This window comes from Crinia signifera, chromosome 2 (assembly GCF_055691185.1).
Source record: "Crinia signifera chromosome 2, ASM5569118v1, whole genome shotgun sequence".
NCBI classification, from domain to species: domain Eukaryota; kingdom Metazoa; phylum Chordata; class Amphibia; order Anura; family Myobatrachidae; genus Crinia; species Crinia signifera.
The window spans coordinates 284,177,297-284,191,169 of record NC_139218.1 but is presented as its reverse complement, the minus strand read 5'-3'; the positions used below and the strand labels follow the sequence as shown (position 1 = coordinate 284,191,169).

Genomic DNA, 13,873 nt, shown 5'->3' with positions numbered 1-13,873 from the left:
AATATATCCGGAAAGCAGAACCTGTTCCCTAATATTCAATGTTATTTGTAGGGTTGTGGCTTATTAGATAGACCGTATCTAGGTATCACAAAGGGTTGACTGTCAAAAATAATCAAGAAAAAGGTAGACATGAGTTTTTTTCTAATTTTTTGGTGTCAATGTAGACATGGACCCCCAATTAGTGTGACCCGATCCCCTTTGCTTGGATCACTGCGCCCAAGCAGTTGGGTAACTCCAGTGCAGGAAACCAGACATGGTATCATCCAGTTGCTGCCCCTGGGGTAGGGCAATAAACTGGTAATACATGGTGTCTAGAATTGCTTTGGTCACCTTACGTACGAAAACACAGTGGTGGAGATCCCAACACCAAACAAGCAGGAGATTGTGCGGTACTCGCAAGGGGTGACATACCACCACAAAAAAAAACTCTTTTCTCCTGCTTGGGTAAATGGGTTGTCTCCAGTGGGGTGGTGGTTGGTAAGTGCTGGGGTGAGGAGTCCCAGGAGGTAATTTAAAGAGGCCATGCAACATTTTTAAATAAGCCTTCCACTGGTAAATGCCTCAACAGTAGCCCAGAAGGCCTCTCACCATGTCTGATATCTGGCCCTTTCGATATGGATGAGATATGGTGTCATGATAAAGGCCCTTCTCTGGTGTACACAATGTTTGCGGTTGGTCTCCCTCTCCATCCCAAAAAAATGTCCTTTCTCCTTTTTAACTTTATGAAATTAAGAACAAGATGAGCATCTCCATGAGAGCATCATTTGCTTTGTAAAACAGCGACTCCACCACAAAAATCCACCTCCATGCTAAACACGTGCTGTTCAGCCATGAGTCCAGCAGTGCATTATGGGAACCACACCCAGACCATTTAAAGGGTTCCCCCCACCTTTGCATGACCTCATTATTGTTTGCCCGCAAACTGTGAAAGGGGGTCTCGAACAAAACCCCAAATTACAAATTCATGAGTCCGAGCAGGCAAATTCCCTGGGTCGTATGTCTGAAAGGGGTATTAGAGGGTTTAAGAGCATATGGGATAACTATTCCCAAGAAAAAAGTCAAAATGGTGTTCAGTGAAACCCAATTGCTGGAAAACTATGAATGATAAAATATTCAGGTTTCAAAATCTGTTGAGCAGGGGCAATTTGAATTCTCAAATGTAAATTGTACTTCAAAGAAAAAAAATGAACCTATGTTCTAGAAGGAATTTAGAGCTAGCCCAAATGTGTCCACGTCAAAAGGTACAAAGCCAGAATGTGTTGTAGAAACTACATTTGTGTTTCTGTACTGGGTTGCTGATTCTGGCAACACGGGAAATAGTACAGTGGTGTATGTCTGCTTTGGAAGAGATCACTGCAGACTGGGTCCTGGTGTGCCAGTGCAAGACTATTGGTTTAGTACCTAGTGAAAAGTCCAGTAAATTAAAGTGCTTTATTTTTATTATTGCTTTATTTCAAATATTGAATCCTTTCAACTGGTCTATTTCTCTGGAAATCTTTACGTAGTACTATGTTACAGATATAAATTCTGCTTTCTTGCTGTTTACAGCACAAGATATGGAGAGCATGGGAGATGATGATGGATGGGAATTTGTTAACCTGGGGGATCAGCAAAGTTTTGGAATTAAAACTGCTGGACTTGAAGAAAAAGCAACTGCATGTCAAATGCTGGTAGGTATCATAGAAAAAAACTTACTGATCAGGCACTGTTTGCTTCTAATGGTGTAATTGTATGAATAAAAGTATTTCTAAACAGCAGCTAAGACCAAGATGTACACTTCTAAAGATGCTGAGACCTTGTTACACAAGATGTCGGCTCAAAGAAAAAAGTGTTGAGCTATATTAAGGTGCACATATGGCAGAAATAATCACAAGTGTAAAAATAATAGAATATCTATATAAAAAAAATTGGGTTTAATAACAAGAAGGTGACCACCTTGGAAGATTTAAAAAAAAAACAATGCTAAAGTTTTTATATATTTTAACACTTATACACTAACCAAATTAGTATGGATAAAGCTTAAAATAAACAGTAGGAGGCATGTATTTGATTTACTGCAGCATATAAAAGTACAAGAATGGCTTTGCATAGCTTTTGGTGTCTGGCCAATAGTAAAGGTAATTGGTTGGATGCAATGGGGTGGGCAACACAATATGCGGTACTTATGTAGTATCTGGGCTGCCGATTTTTTGATTGTATGCCTTAAGTTAAGGCATACAATCAGATGCGATGCGATGCGATATCGCATCGCATCGCATCGCATCCGATATCGGATGCGATGACCCGATTTTTCCATAGGAATCAATGTTAAAATGATTCCTATGGAAAAATGGGTCCTTTTCATACCCCTACTATCCAAGTGGGCATGGAGTTGGATATAAACCTGTGGCGAGCGTAGCGAGCCACCGAGCCCGAAGCGTGGCGAGCGAAGCGAGCCCCGCGAGGGGACGGTATTCGTCCCCTCGCGGGGCTCGCTTCGCTCGCCACGCTTCGGGCTCGGTGGCTCGCTACGCTCGCCACAGGTTTATATCCAACTCCATGCCCACTTGGATAGTAGGGGTATGAAAAGGACCCATTTTTCCCATTGAATTCCATGTTAAAATGGACTCAGTCCATTTTAACATTGATTCCTATGGAAAAATCGGGTCATCGCATCGCATCGAATCGCATGGTCGCATGCGATGCGATGCGATCTCCCGATCCGACCCGATTTTGAAATCGGCAGCCCAGATACTACATAAGTACCCAATATGCTGTTTAAAAAGCTGATTATTTTTATATCATCTGGCTTGCGAGGCACCTGGTGGTTGATGGTACCTCACTTTCTGCAAAACCACTTCTCTGGACACTTGTGGAGTAACGCTGCCATGTGTCTCCCTGCGACTCAGCAGTGTGCGTCTCCCTGCTGGCAGTGTTGAAGCCCAGCTGATTGTCTGGGTCTCTGTCCGCTGTTAACCACAAGTGTCTGGGGAAGCAGTTTTGCAGAAGTGAGGTACCATTATCCACCAGGTGATATTAAAATAATTTTCAACATCCTGTTGTGTTGCCCACCCCATTGAATCAAACCTTTGACAGTGGATTGTAAAGTATGAAAGTCCAATAATTACACTGGAAAAAAAAGTGTTGACCATTTCACGCGTTAAGATATTATCCGGATACCAAGCAGAGAGATGGTGCAGCTAGTTACTTGTGTGACATTTTCCCCTAAACTCAAGGGATGAATGTGTAGTAGGGGTTTGGGTTGTGCCTTGAAAACTGACACCGCTAAACCTTTTGCCCAGAGCTAGTAAGTTAATGTCGCTGCCCAACGTGGTAAAACTCAGAGGATGGACTTAACATGTATTTTTCCTTGTATCCTTGGGAGCTGTGAAAGAAAAATTAGCTTCAAGTGCATTTTCTGGAGCTTAATGTGGGGGTTAAACTATACATTCTGGATACTTAACCCAGAATCTGTGGGTTGGCGGCAGGTTTACTGCACAGGACATTAGCTAATTGAATGGCTCTGGGCATTTAACTCTGACCTTTATGCTGCATGGGTAAACTGCTAAAATTATCTGTGTGGAGTCTTAAGAGCTTGGGTCTCTTTTTAGTTCTTCGATAAGGGGTGTCTTAGCCCAGAGCAGAGTAAGCTTATTAGTTTTTGACCCACTTATGCTAAAAAAAAAAAAAAAAAAAAAACATGGGTGCCCCAGCTTTCGGTGGAAGTCTAGGATTCAAACTTAAATCCTATAGTCCTTGCTGAACCAGAGTGGGAAAATTGATTCGGACAGTGACGTGTTAAATTGCCAAGCCGTAGACAAGCAGATGAACTGATGAATAAACGTAAAGCCCCATACACTGTAGACGATCCGCTGCATACTCACAAGACTTAAAAACTTTTCTAGTGTGTATAGGGCAAAGTCCCGACTGATGTAAAAAAATCTGTTTGCACAATTTAATATGCCATGTCAAAATAAGGTGAGCAGAAATGTCCGACCCCCGTCATGCGGTTATTTGCATCTGAAAGGGGAAGAATTACTTTTTTATTGCAAGTATGAATCCATTACATTGAGCCTTAAGCTTAATTTGGGATTGGAATAAGGTCCTGATTGAGACCCCAGTGCAAGTCTGCAAATGACATGCTAATGGATCACTGAGTTGCAAAACTATTTACAACTCGCCCACCATGGAATGATTTTCAAAGTCTGCCAGTGCTGATGTCACAGACCCTCTCTTGGCATGCCTGACATGTACAGGAAACGGCAGGTTTCCACCCCCAAATGGAGACCTCCTGTCAGCCAAACTAGGGGGTGATTGGGAATAGATTAATCACTGTTTTTTGTTGCTTTTTGGTGTTGTCCATGCTCGGTGTGATCTAGACGCATGCTCTATAACAGGGGTAGCCAACTCCAGTCTTTGAAAGCTACCAACAGTTCACATTTTCCAGACCACCTAGCTGCTGCACAGGTGCACTCGTTACTCACTGATACATTTTAACAGATCCGCAGGTGTAGTTAATTACTTCACTTGTGATATTAGGGCAGATGTATTAAGCTTTAACAAGAGATAAATCCAAGGGTGATCAGGCGAGATAAACATCCAGCCAATCACCTGGTAACTGCCATGTTACAGCCTGTGTTTGAAATGGTTGGACATTTATCTCTCCTAATCACCCTTGCATTTATCTCTTGTTAAGGCTTAATACATCTGCCCCTCTGTGAGGAGATCTGGAAAACATTAACTGTTGGTAGCTCTCAAAGACTGGAGTTGGCTACCACAGCTCTATAATCTGTCAGCTTGCAAATTCACCCAACAGTGGTCAGATCTAAATAACCCCCTATGACCACCTCTTGGTGCTGTGCTTAGTGCTATTCTCATATTGCCATATTTCTATACCACTCATCAGGTTACCTTGGGTTTGTATGGTGATGCAATTAGGATTGCATGGAAGTTTCTGAACTAATATTTCACTTTAGTTTATGTATTGTATATAATACTTTGATTTATGCCTCCAGGTTTGTTATGCTAAAGAACTGAAGGAAGGATTTGTAGAATATACCGAACAAGTTGTAAAACTAATGGTTCCTCTGCTTAAGTTTTATTTTCATGATGATATCCTTTTTGAAACCATTGCTGCTAAAGCTGACAGTATGCCATGTAAAATACTTTAAAACCTGTACTGTATTGAAAAATGTTATCTATAACCTGTTTTTAAAAGATTCCCAAAAATGGTCTGTTTCTCCTTAACTCCATTGTACGTGTAAGAGTTGCTGCTGCAGAGTCCATGCCACTATTGTTGGAGTGTGCCAGGGTGCGTGGCCCTGACTACCTAACACAGATGTGGCATTTCATGTGTGATGCCCTAATCAAGGGAATTGGTACAGAGCCAGACTCTGATGTTCTCTCAGAAATAATGCACTCTTTTGCCAAGGTAAAGTTTTTTTTTTTATTATTTCTCTTTGAAGTCATAAAATTTGCATTCTTTTTTTAAAGGATCAGTAGTAACAATGTCAATCTATTCTCTTTGTATGTTATATATTACATGTATTTAAACGTTTCAAGATTTGTCTCTCAGATGTCTACTGTAGACTGTTTAAGCATTAAAATGCTAATCCTCTGTACAATATTGTCATGGCAGTGCATTGAGGTAATGGGAGATGGCTGTCTGAACAATGAACACTTTGAAGAACTTGGAGGCATACTCAAAAGCAAATTAGAAGAGCACTTTAAAAACCAGGAACTGAGACAAGGTATACAGTACTGCTAGAAACTGCTGTAGAATGCTGGTAGTATACATGTACACTTGATTTAAAGCATTGAGTTTGCAAAACTGTGAATGCACCAGTCTGTAGGTGTCTGGCAATCAGTCACAAGTTTATCACTTTGGAGGAAAAAAAAGGCTTTTAATCCTGTGGTTTTATTGACCTGATTATATTGAATAAAACATTTTTTTGATACATTGTAAAGGTCCTAAATAATACACACTGATATTATTTATCTTACTGAATATTTGCTACTCCACGAGTGAAATAATGTTACCTATGGGTTAAGTTCGAGGGAACTCAGATGGGTTGATTCCCAGAAAAGTGCTTCAAGAAACAACTTGAATATACAATATTTTATTTGTTTACTTCGATAAGGTTATTTGTTAATTCAGCAGATCCAATACAGCATCCACATCAGCAAACTTGAGCCCCGCCCTCTGCGTCAAGAGGTTCAGTTGGTTTCCGATCTTCCTGGCACTGCAGTCAGTGTTTCTTCCAAGAACGAGGCTATCTAACACTGAGAGTTCAGCTTATGTATGTTGCAGAAATCCTTACTAAGCTATTTCATAATTTCAAAATAACAGATGGCACTTGTCTCAATTATGAATATAAGAAACAGCATATGAATTATAGCAGGAGGCACTGATGCCTCCGTTATGAGTATTAGCTGGACAATGTGTACATAGATTAGAGTATTTTCCAAGGATTAGGAAGCAAGGACGAAAAACACTTGACTTCCACTGAACAACACTTGTCTGGTTTGGTCCTATAGCTAGTCCTTTCTTGTTAAACACTCCTCTCTGAAAAACCTTTGAACTCAGTTTGCAATGAAATATAATAGTCTATATTATAGGGAGCGTGATACATACTTTCGCACAAATGGAAATGATCTCCATAGTTCATTAACCAACCCTAGTACTAGATATCTCCCCAAAAATGTATATTAATAGGCATTTTGGACTTGAGAAGCCTGCACATGCTGGGGTTTTCCCTTGTCACTCTGGTCTCACGTTTCGAGGTTACGAACTTTTCCAGTAGTGAAATGCCTTCCATATTAATCTAGTAGCTTTTGCATGATGCTGGAGCAAACTGATGCTGCCTTCACACCGCAAAACCTGCTTAGACCGGGTATTTATAATGGGTCAGAGCAAGTTTAACCCCTTTCACATCGCATATAAATACCTGGTCTAAAACAGGTTTGCGGTGTGAAAGCAGCATGAGACATCCCGTTGATGCAATAGGGAGTGACCTCTTGGAGGTATAGAGAGAGGGGATCAGGCACCTGAGCCCGCACCTAGACTGTCAGCAGGAGCTCCCACACTGCAGGCAGGAAGGAGAGCTGCAGGACACTGAAGGGGTAGGGGGTCTGACAGTGAGCAGTAGCTGATCGGCTCTGAGCCAGCGCAGTACATATGTAATGAGACGGCCGCTCATTACATATGTGCATATGTAATGAGCGGCCAGCTCATTAAATATGCACTGCTCTGGGGACCAATAGTGTTCACTGTTGCCTGGGTACCGTTTCAGACGTGTTCAGACTGCAAAATAAATAGGTTTGAAACTGTTAGGACCCTGCTTTTTTACTATTTCCAAAAACAGGGGGGGGGGGGTTTGAGGGGGGGGGGGTTTAAAATCACTCTGCACCTTTCTGACTGCACATATTACCGTTTTAAAACAGTTAAATGGCAAAATACCGTTTTTTTTTAGTGCAGTCAGAAAGGGGGCATGACTAATTGCAAATTTACATACAAATATTGGCATTCAAAGTTTTTATGCTATGCAAACGTCATTAGTACCTGGCTTATGCTGATATTTTGCGCCTTGTTCCTGACTTAAAATATCACAATTGAAAATTAAATAATTGTAATCTCCCGGCTGACAACTGTTGTGGTTCAATCATTTCACTTTGCCAATGAAATATTTTATGTTGGTAATGGGAAACCGCTTTAATATACCCTGAAATACCCTGATTGTTGGCTTGGCAAGATTTTCTCATTTTACTTAAATTTTTTTTTTGATGGTAGTGAAAAGACAAGATGAAGACTACGATGAAGAAGTTGAGGAGTCCTTGCAGGATGAAGTACGTTTTGCTGTTTTAACTTGACTGTTGCAGTTATTAGAATTGCAGTCCCAAAATTGAAATTAATACATATTTGACTTCATTTTTCTAAACTTACTAACTTTTCTGTATCCTTGCAGTGTACATGCTTGATAGATCGATAGATATACCAAGGAAATTTAATTTTGTATGCTTGGGGGGTATCTTTGTGCACTGCAATATATGTATAGTGGATTTACTTAGTGTGGAATGTTTTTAACTTGCAGTAAAAGTGCTACATTATTTTTAGGACTTGAAGCAGTACTACATTAATAACTCATAACAATTTATTTTTTTTCCTCACAGGACGACAATGATGTTTACATTCTGACTAAAGTAGCAGACATTTTGCACTCTATATTTAGCAGCTACAAAGAGAAGGTTTTGCCGTGGTTTGAACAGTTACTGCCATTAATTGTAAATTTGATTGTAAGTTTGGTTGTGTTCTTGCTATATACCACTTGTTACTTTAATGTCAAGTGTTCATTTTGTGATCATATATTGCTTAGCTGCTACTTAAGGCCATATTCAGGGGTGTACAACCAGTACCGCCACATAGTACTGAGTTGATGGTGTCTAAACTTGGCTGTAGAGCAGAAGGAGGAGTGTCCTTTGGTTGCATCCTGGTCTGTCAGTCCTGCCCACTTGCGAATGTTTGTTTCTGTTCTGCTTTGTACCATATGCAGTTCACTATAACTAAACAGTTAATTTATATATGATTCATAGAGAACTTGGAGAGATATGCAGCCCTGCTGCCAGAAGTTAAAGAATGCAGGCCAGGTCTTAAGCACCATACACAGGGATTGAATCACACTGCGTAGTGTACACATTTAATTTAAGCCCTGTACACATGCTTAGATTTGGTGTTAGATTCGATTTTCTATTAGATCTGGCATTAGATCATCCCATTCTATTTGGCATTAGATCTGTACTTTTGCATTCAATTTGATTTCACAATGTACTCACTTGATTTTTAATGGATCGAATTCGAGATTTCCTTGGCTGCACAGTAGATTTTTCTATTCGATTTTGAGAAAACGGGAGCGCGCATAGAATTGAATGTAGATCAAGTGTCCTAAAAACCATTCGATGTGGATTAGATTTTGCTTCTATAAGCAAAATCAAATCGAAAACAGGGAAAAATCTAAGCATGTGTACACAGCTTAAGACTATAGTACTGATTTGTTCTGTATAGTCTTGTAGTCTTGCCTACAGTCTTTTATTTATATATTTTTTCTATTACATTTCAATGCCCCAGGGCTGCGCATCAGTATTGAATGTGGCTGAAAACCATTTGATTTTGGGGAAAAAATTGAAATTGACCCAAAGACTAAAGCGCAGTGCTTTAGTCTTTGTCTCACACAATTGTTAATCCTTTGAGTGCTAACTTCTCTCTGAGTGATGTTCAATATATTTGCTACAAATTCCAATGTAGCTCACATTTGGTATATAAATGTTGTGTAAAAAAGAATTGATTTCCTGTGTAAGGTAAATGTTACATGTCGTCATTATGATTAATAAAATGTATGCTTTCAATTTTCACATCTATTTTGACAATTCACTTGGCACTCAATGGGTTAAACTGCATAGTGTTAAACACTCCTTTTAAATCCTTTACATGTTTTGATGTTCTCTAATCCCTTCCAGTGTCCTCACCGGCCGTGGCCAGACAGACAGTGGGGGCTCTGTATCTTTGATGACGTTATTGAGCATTGCAGTCCCACTTCCTTCAAATATGTTGAGTACTTCCTGAGACCTCTGCTACAGTCTATCTGTGATAACAGTCCAGAGGTCCGACAGGCGGCTGCTTATGGCATTGGTGTAATGGCACAGTGTGGTGGTGATAATTATCATCCTTTCTGCACAGGTATGCAGTTTCTCTATAGGTGTACTGCAAACCATTTCTAGAGACAAGCATTTTCAATTGTCTTTTTTTTTTTTTCCTCGTTTTGCTTTCTAGAAGCGCTTCCACTACTTGTTGGTGTAATACAGGCCCCTGACTCCAAAACCAAAGAGAATGTCAATGCAACAGAAAACTGCATCTCCGCTGTAGGAAAAATCATGAAGTTCAGACCTGACTGTGTCAATGTAGAGGAGGTCCTCCCACATTGGCTTTCATGGCTGCCATTGCATGAGGATAAAGAAGAAGCCGTCCATACTTTTAACTTCCTGTGTGACCTCATAGAAAGGTTAGTGCCAAATTCTGTGTTGTCCTGACTAATGGCAATAGAGTTGTGCTACAACTGATAATTCTGTAAATAGAGATCATTTAAACTGCATAATAGAGCTCTGTTTATTTTTTTTTCGTCAATACGGTTTGTTTTCAACATTTTACAGTACTTTTGGGTCATTTATGTTAGGGTGTAAAATTTGAAATCTATAGGAATGTTTCTGCCGCCACTAATTTCAGTGATCAAGCACACTAAATTTGACTTTTTTTTTAGTTCTAATTTTTTTTTTTGTCCCTCCACAGTAACAACCCTATTGTGTTAGGACCCAACAATTCAAATTTACCCAGAATATTTAGTATTATAGCAGATGGTGGTGTCCATGAATCAATAAAAAATGAAGACGTCTGTGGAAAACGTCTTGCTAATGTAGTTCGACAAGTTCAGGTAAGTTTATCTAGTGAGATTAGAGGTGGATATTGGTGAAATTTGGGCTTAGGCTTTCTGGCTTGCTAGCTGGAGCATTGGTTGTCAATTGCTATCCACAAGTACCCACACACACTTTTCATTTTGTGTGGTTATGTCTGTGGAAATAGATGGGATAATTACTGTCCTCCAAAATATATTAACTTGGCTGTGCATGATTAAATCCTGAAAACATGACCATTAGGTTCAAGAACCCCTGAGCTTATAGCGCAAATACAAACTCAATTTTACATTTATTATTTTGTGGTAAATGAATCCTATTAACTGTTTTGTTCTTATTTGAGATTTGAACTGCCATCTACAGTATTTCTCTATAGTTCAGCAATTCAGCTATGGACACATTCAAATAAAATCCTTCTTAAAAGTACTTTTATTTGGATAAAACAATGATATTAGCCTCATACATGGAGATGCAATACAAACTGTTACATTGTGTGTATTCTACTCTGAAACAAAGGCTGATCATGGGCACTGCCGTTGACTCATGCTGTTTTAAATACAAGGTGCCCGACGCAGATATATTGCACTGCATGTGGAGCTGTCCAGAGGTAAAGGCCTTCTGGGATACAGTATGTACATACAGTAAGACACAATACGACATTCCCTTCACTGCAACCCCTGAATGGGCATTATGGGATATATACCCAACACGGTTCATCAATCAGCAGGACAGAGAATATTAATGTCAAACATAGCCGCAGCGACACGCGAAACCATTTTATTACAATGGATATCGTCGAACACATCCATTTCACTATTAATACCCCGGGTCTCATACCCCTTTCAAATGGACTGTCTGGAGATGTCACCTAATAAAGATGCAAAAGCAAAGAATTTTTTTGCAATCTGGTTACCTTATGTAAGATCTCTACCAATATCCACAAAAAAACTGTCTCAGAACGGCTGTTCAAGTAACGTCTTGGTATAATCTAGCAACTTTACAAAACAACGCACCTCCTTTTTTACATGATTCTCCAACTGTGTGTCAGAAACTGTTTCAATGTTCTTAGTCTTATTATTATATCTGTTCAAGAAGAGGTTATGTGGTATTAAGGGGGGTATTCAATGTCAGGGGAACGGCTGTCGAGCAAGCTCGACAGCCGTGCCCCTGTCCCGTTCTCGTTTTGCTCGCCTGGAGCTCGGCAGTTGGGATTCAATGTCCCTGCCGCCTAACGGCGAGAAGGGGGCGTGGCTGCGAGTTGATGACGAAAATAGACTAGCTCCAGCCAGGAGCTCGCCTATTTCCGGCTTTTCTCGGCAGAACGAGCCAGACAGCTTGTGCTGTCAGGCTCGTTCTGCGCAAAACCCCTGTTCAATGCTGTCGGGGAAGACAGCATTGAATAGGGCCCCGCAGCCATCTCCCCCTCGGGAGATTGCTGCGGGTGCACGACAAAGATTGAATATCCCCCTAAGTGTATTATAAGAGTGATGCCTTGTCTTATGACAAAATAATCAACCACTTATCTGTTGGCTTTAAATTATATTTATTGCCTTCATTTATCGCATGTAATTGTGATGTTGACTTTCTACAATTATATGCTACTGTGTATGCTTTAATTTTGCTGGTGCACCGCATGCACATCGCTCAGCATGGGGGCAACCCCTGTGCGTATGGGCCTTTAAACTGTTTTTGCTGCCGAAATATGCTGCATTTACATTAACTGTATTTTCCCTTTAGATTTGAAGATATGGGGGGTATTTAATCCAAGCAGATATTTCTGATCCTTCCCAGTCATTTCAGACTTTCGGATCAGTAAATCCATGTCTTTCTCCACGGAAACGGGCGCTAATTCGCAAATTTAGCGGCCATTCTCACAAATGCAGATTTGGCTTTTCATAGAGCCAAACCTGCAGCGGTGAGTCCTGGCATTGAATACAGTCCTGACTGAAAATATTGGCCAGCATTTAATAACCACCACAATTTTAGTTTTAGTTACTATTTTATGGTAATATTTGAACAGTTTGTCATACTGCTGTACAGAATTAGTCAGTTACAAATGTCATTGCGAATTTTTAAGAATGAGTCCTAATTAATCAATGGATATTCTGCAGTCCGATGTTAGGTGTAAATATGTCAATAAGTCACACCCCTGGGTATTTTTGTAATAAATTACATGCCAAAAACAGTGTCTTAAAATAATACAGAATTTAACTTGGCTTCTTTCTTTTAGGCATCTGGAGGACTGTTCACAGAATGTGTCTCACAGCTGACTGCAGTTCAGCAGAAGGCTTTACAAGATCTGCTCATCACTGCGTGAAGGCCTCTACCATCAGCATAGATGAGGACGATGAATACTTACCTCTTCTGTTTAGGTTTTTGTTTTGTTTTGAGCAAAAGAAGGGGTAGAGCTAGTAGGCCACTATTCTACAGGTCATCATATTGGAAGATATGCACCATACTGAAATGTTACAATGGATTCTTCAAGAAGGATGTCTCCTGCAGGCCTTCAACAACTTTGAAAGGATTGTCCTTTCCTATCCTGTGTCTCCTGTTTCTCCCCTTCTGTGGCTGGGAAGAAACTACCTTCCATTGTCCTTTATCAGCAATTTAGTAATCTGAGTGCTATTAATAGATTTTAAGACAAATGGACTTAAATCCTATATACCCAAAGGGCCTGCAATGCTTTTAAAAATGGTGCTCCCCACACCATTTATCACAGTGGTATGGTGAGTTCATAATTAGCACGATGTTATAATCGTCAAGACAGATTTTTCGCCACATAGTATTAACTCTGCGTGCGTGGAATAGGAAATGCTATATCTTGGGGAAATATGAAGTCTAAGTATGGTATTCAAAAAGTTTTTTTGCACAGATTTATATTGGCATATTTTTATTTTTTAATTTTTGCCCATGCATTGTGCCCAAAGGATATGTGGATTGTTGCAGGAAAATATTTAGCTTCAGGCCCTTCAATGTGAAATGTCTCCGGCATGTCTGGCAATATCTCCTTCACAACTGAATAAACAATGAGATCCAAACATGAGCCTGTGTATCTTTTCCTGCTATCTTGCTGATATTTCTAACTATTGGCTAACATTGTAAAACAGGGGTGGCCAAACCTGTCCTCAAGATATACCAACACTTCATGTTTTTCACTCAACCTGAGGATCTATAGTAGGAATGAATGCAGCATGTTTTAACATATATACAGGAACAAAACAATTCCTGTATATTGTTTGTTGGGTCTTGGTGAATGGCCGGAGTGTGATCACGGGCAGCAGCCTAAGGGTGTGTGCATTAACACGCATTTTGTGGAAAAATGTTTGAACATATGACAGCAGGTGCAGTCATTACTAGGTGATTTGGAAAACGTGTATTCGTAGATCTCGAAGACCAGTTTGACAACCCCTGTTGGCAAGTTTACGATCACATACAG

The 13,873-nt window shown here is 40.1% G+C and overlaps 1 protein-coding gene across 1 annotated transcript in view; it reads left to right on the top strand.

Moving 5' to 3' along the window:
- Positions 1 to 13,475, top strand: part of IPO5 (importin 5) — a 46,134-nt gene extending 32,659 nt beyond the window's left edge. The window contains exons 17-26 of the mRNA XM_083168767.1: positions 1,549 to 1,670; positions 4,995 to 5,091; positions 5,238 to 5,410; positions 5,618 to 5,729; positions 7,769 to 7,824; positions 8,149 to 8,271; positions 9,490 to 9,709; positions 9,803 to 10,031; positions 10,316 to 10,457; positions 12,668 to 13,475. Of these exons, the coding sequence (XP_083024893.1) occupies positions 1,549 to 1,670; positions 4,995 to 5,091; positions 5,238 to 5,410; positions 5,618 to 5,729; positions 7,769 to 7,824; positions 8,149 to 8,271; positions 9,490 to 9,709; positions 9,803 to 10,031; positions 10,316 to 10,457; positions 12,668 to 12,754 (1,361 nt within the window). The 3' untranslated portion in view covers positions 12,755 to 13,475. The remainder of the gene's footprint in view (positions 1 to 1,548; positions 1,671 to 4,994; positions 5,092 to 5,237; positions 5,411 to 5,617; positions 5,730 to 7,768; positions 7,825 to 8,148; positions 8,272 to 9,489; positions 9,710 to 9,802; positions 10,032 to 10,315; positions 10,458 to 12,667) is intronic.
- The last annotated feature ends 398 nt before the right edge of the window (positions 13,476 to 13,873 follow it).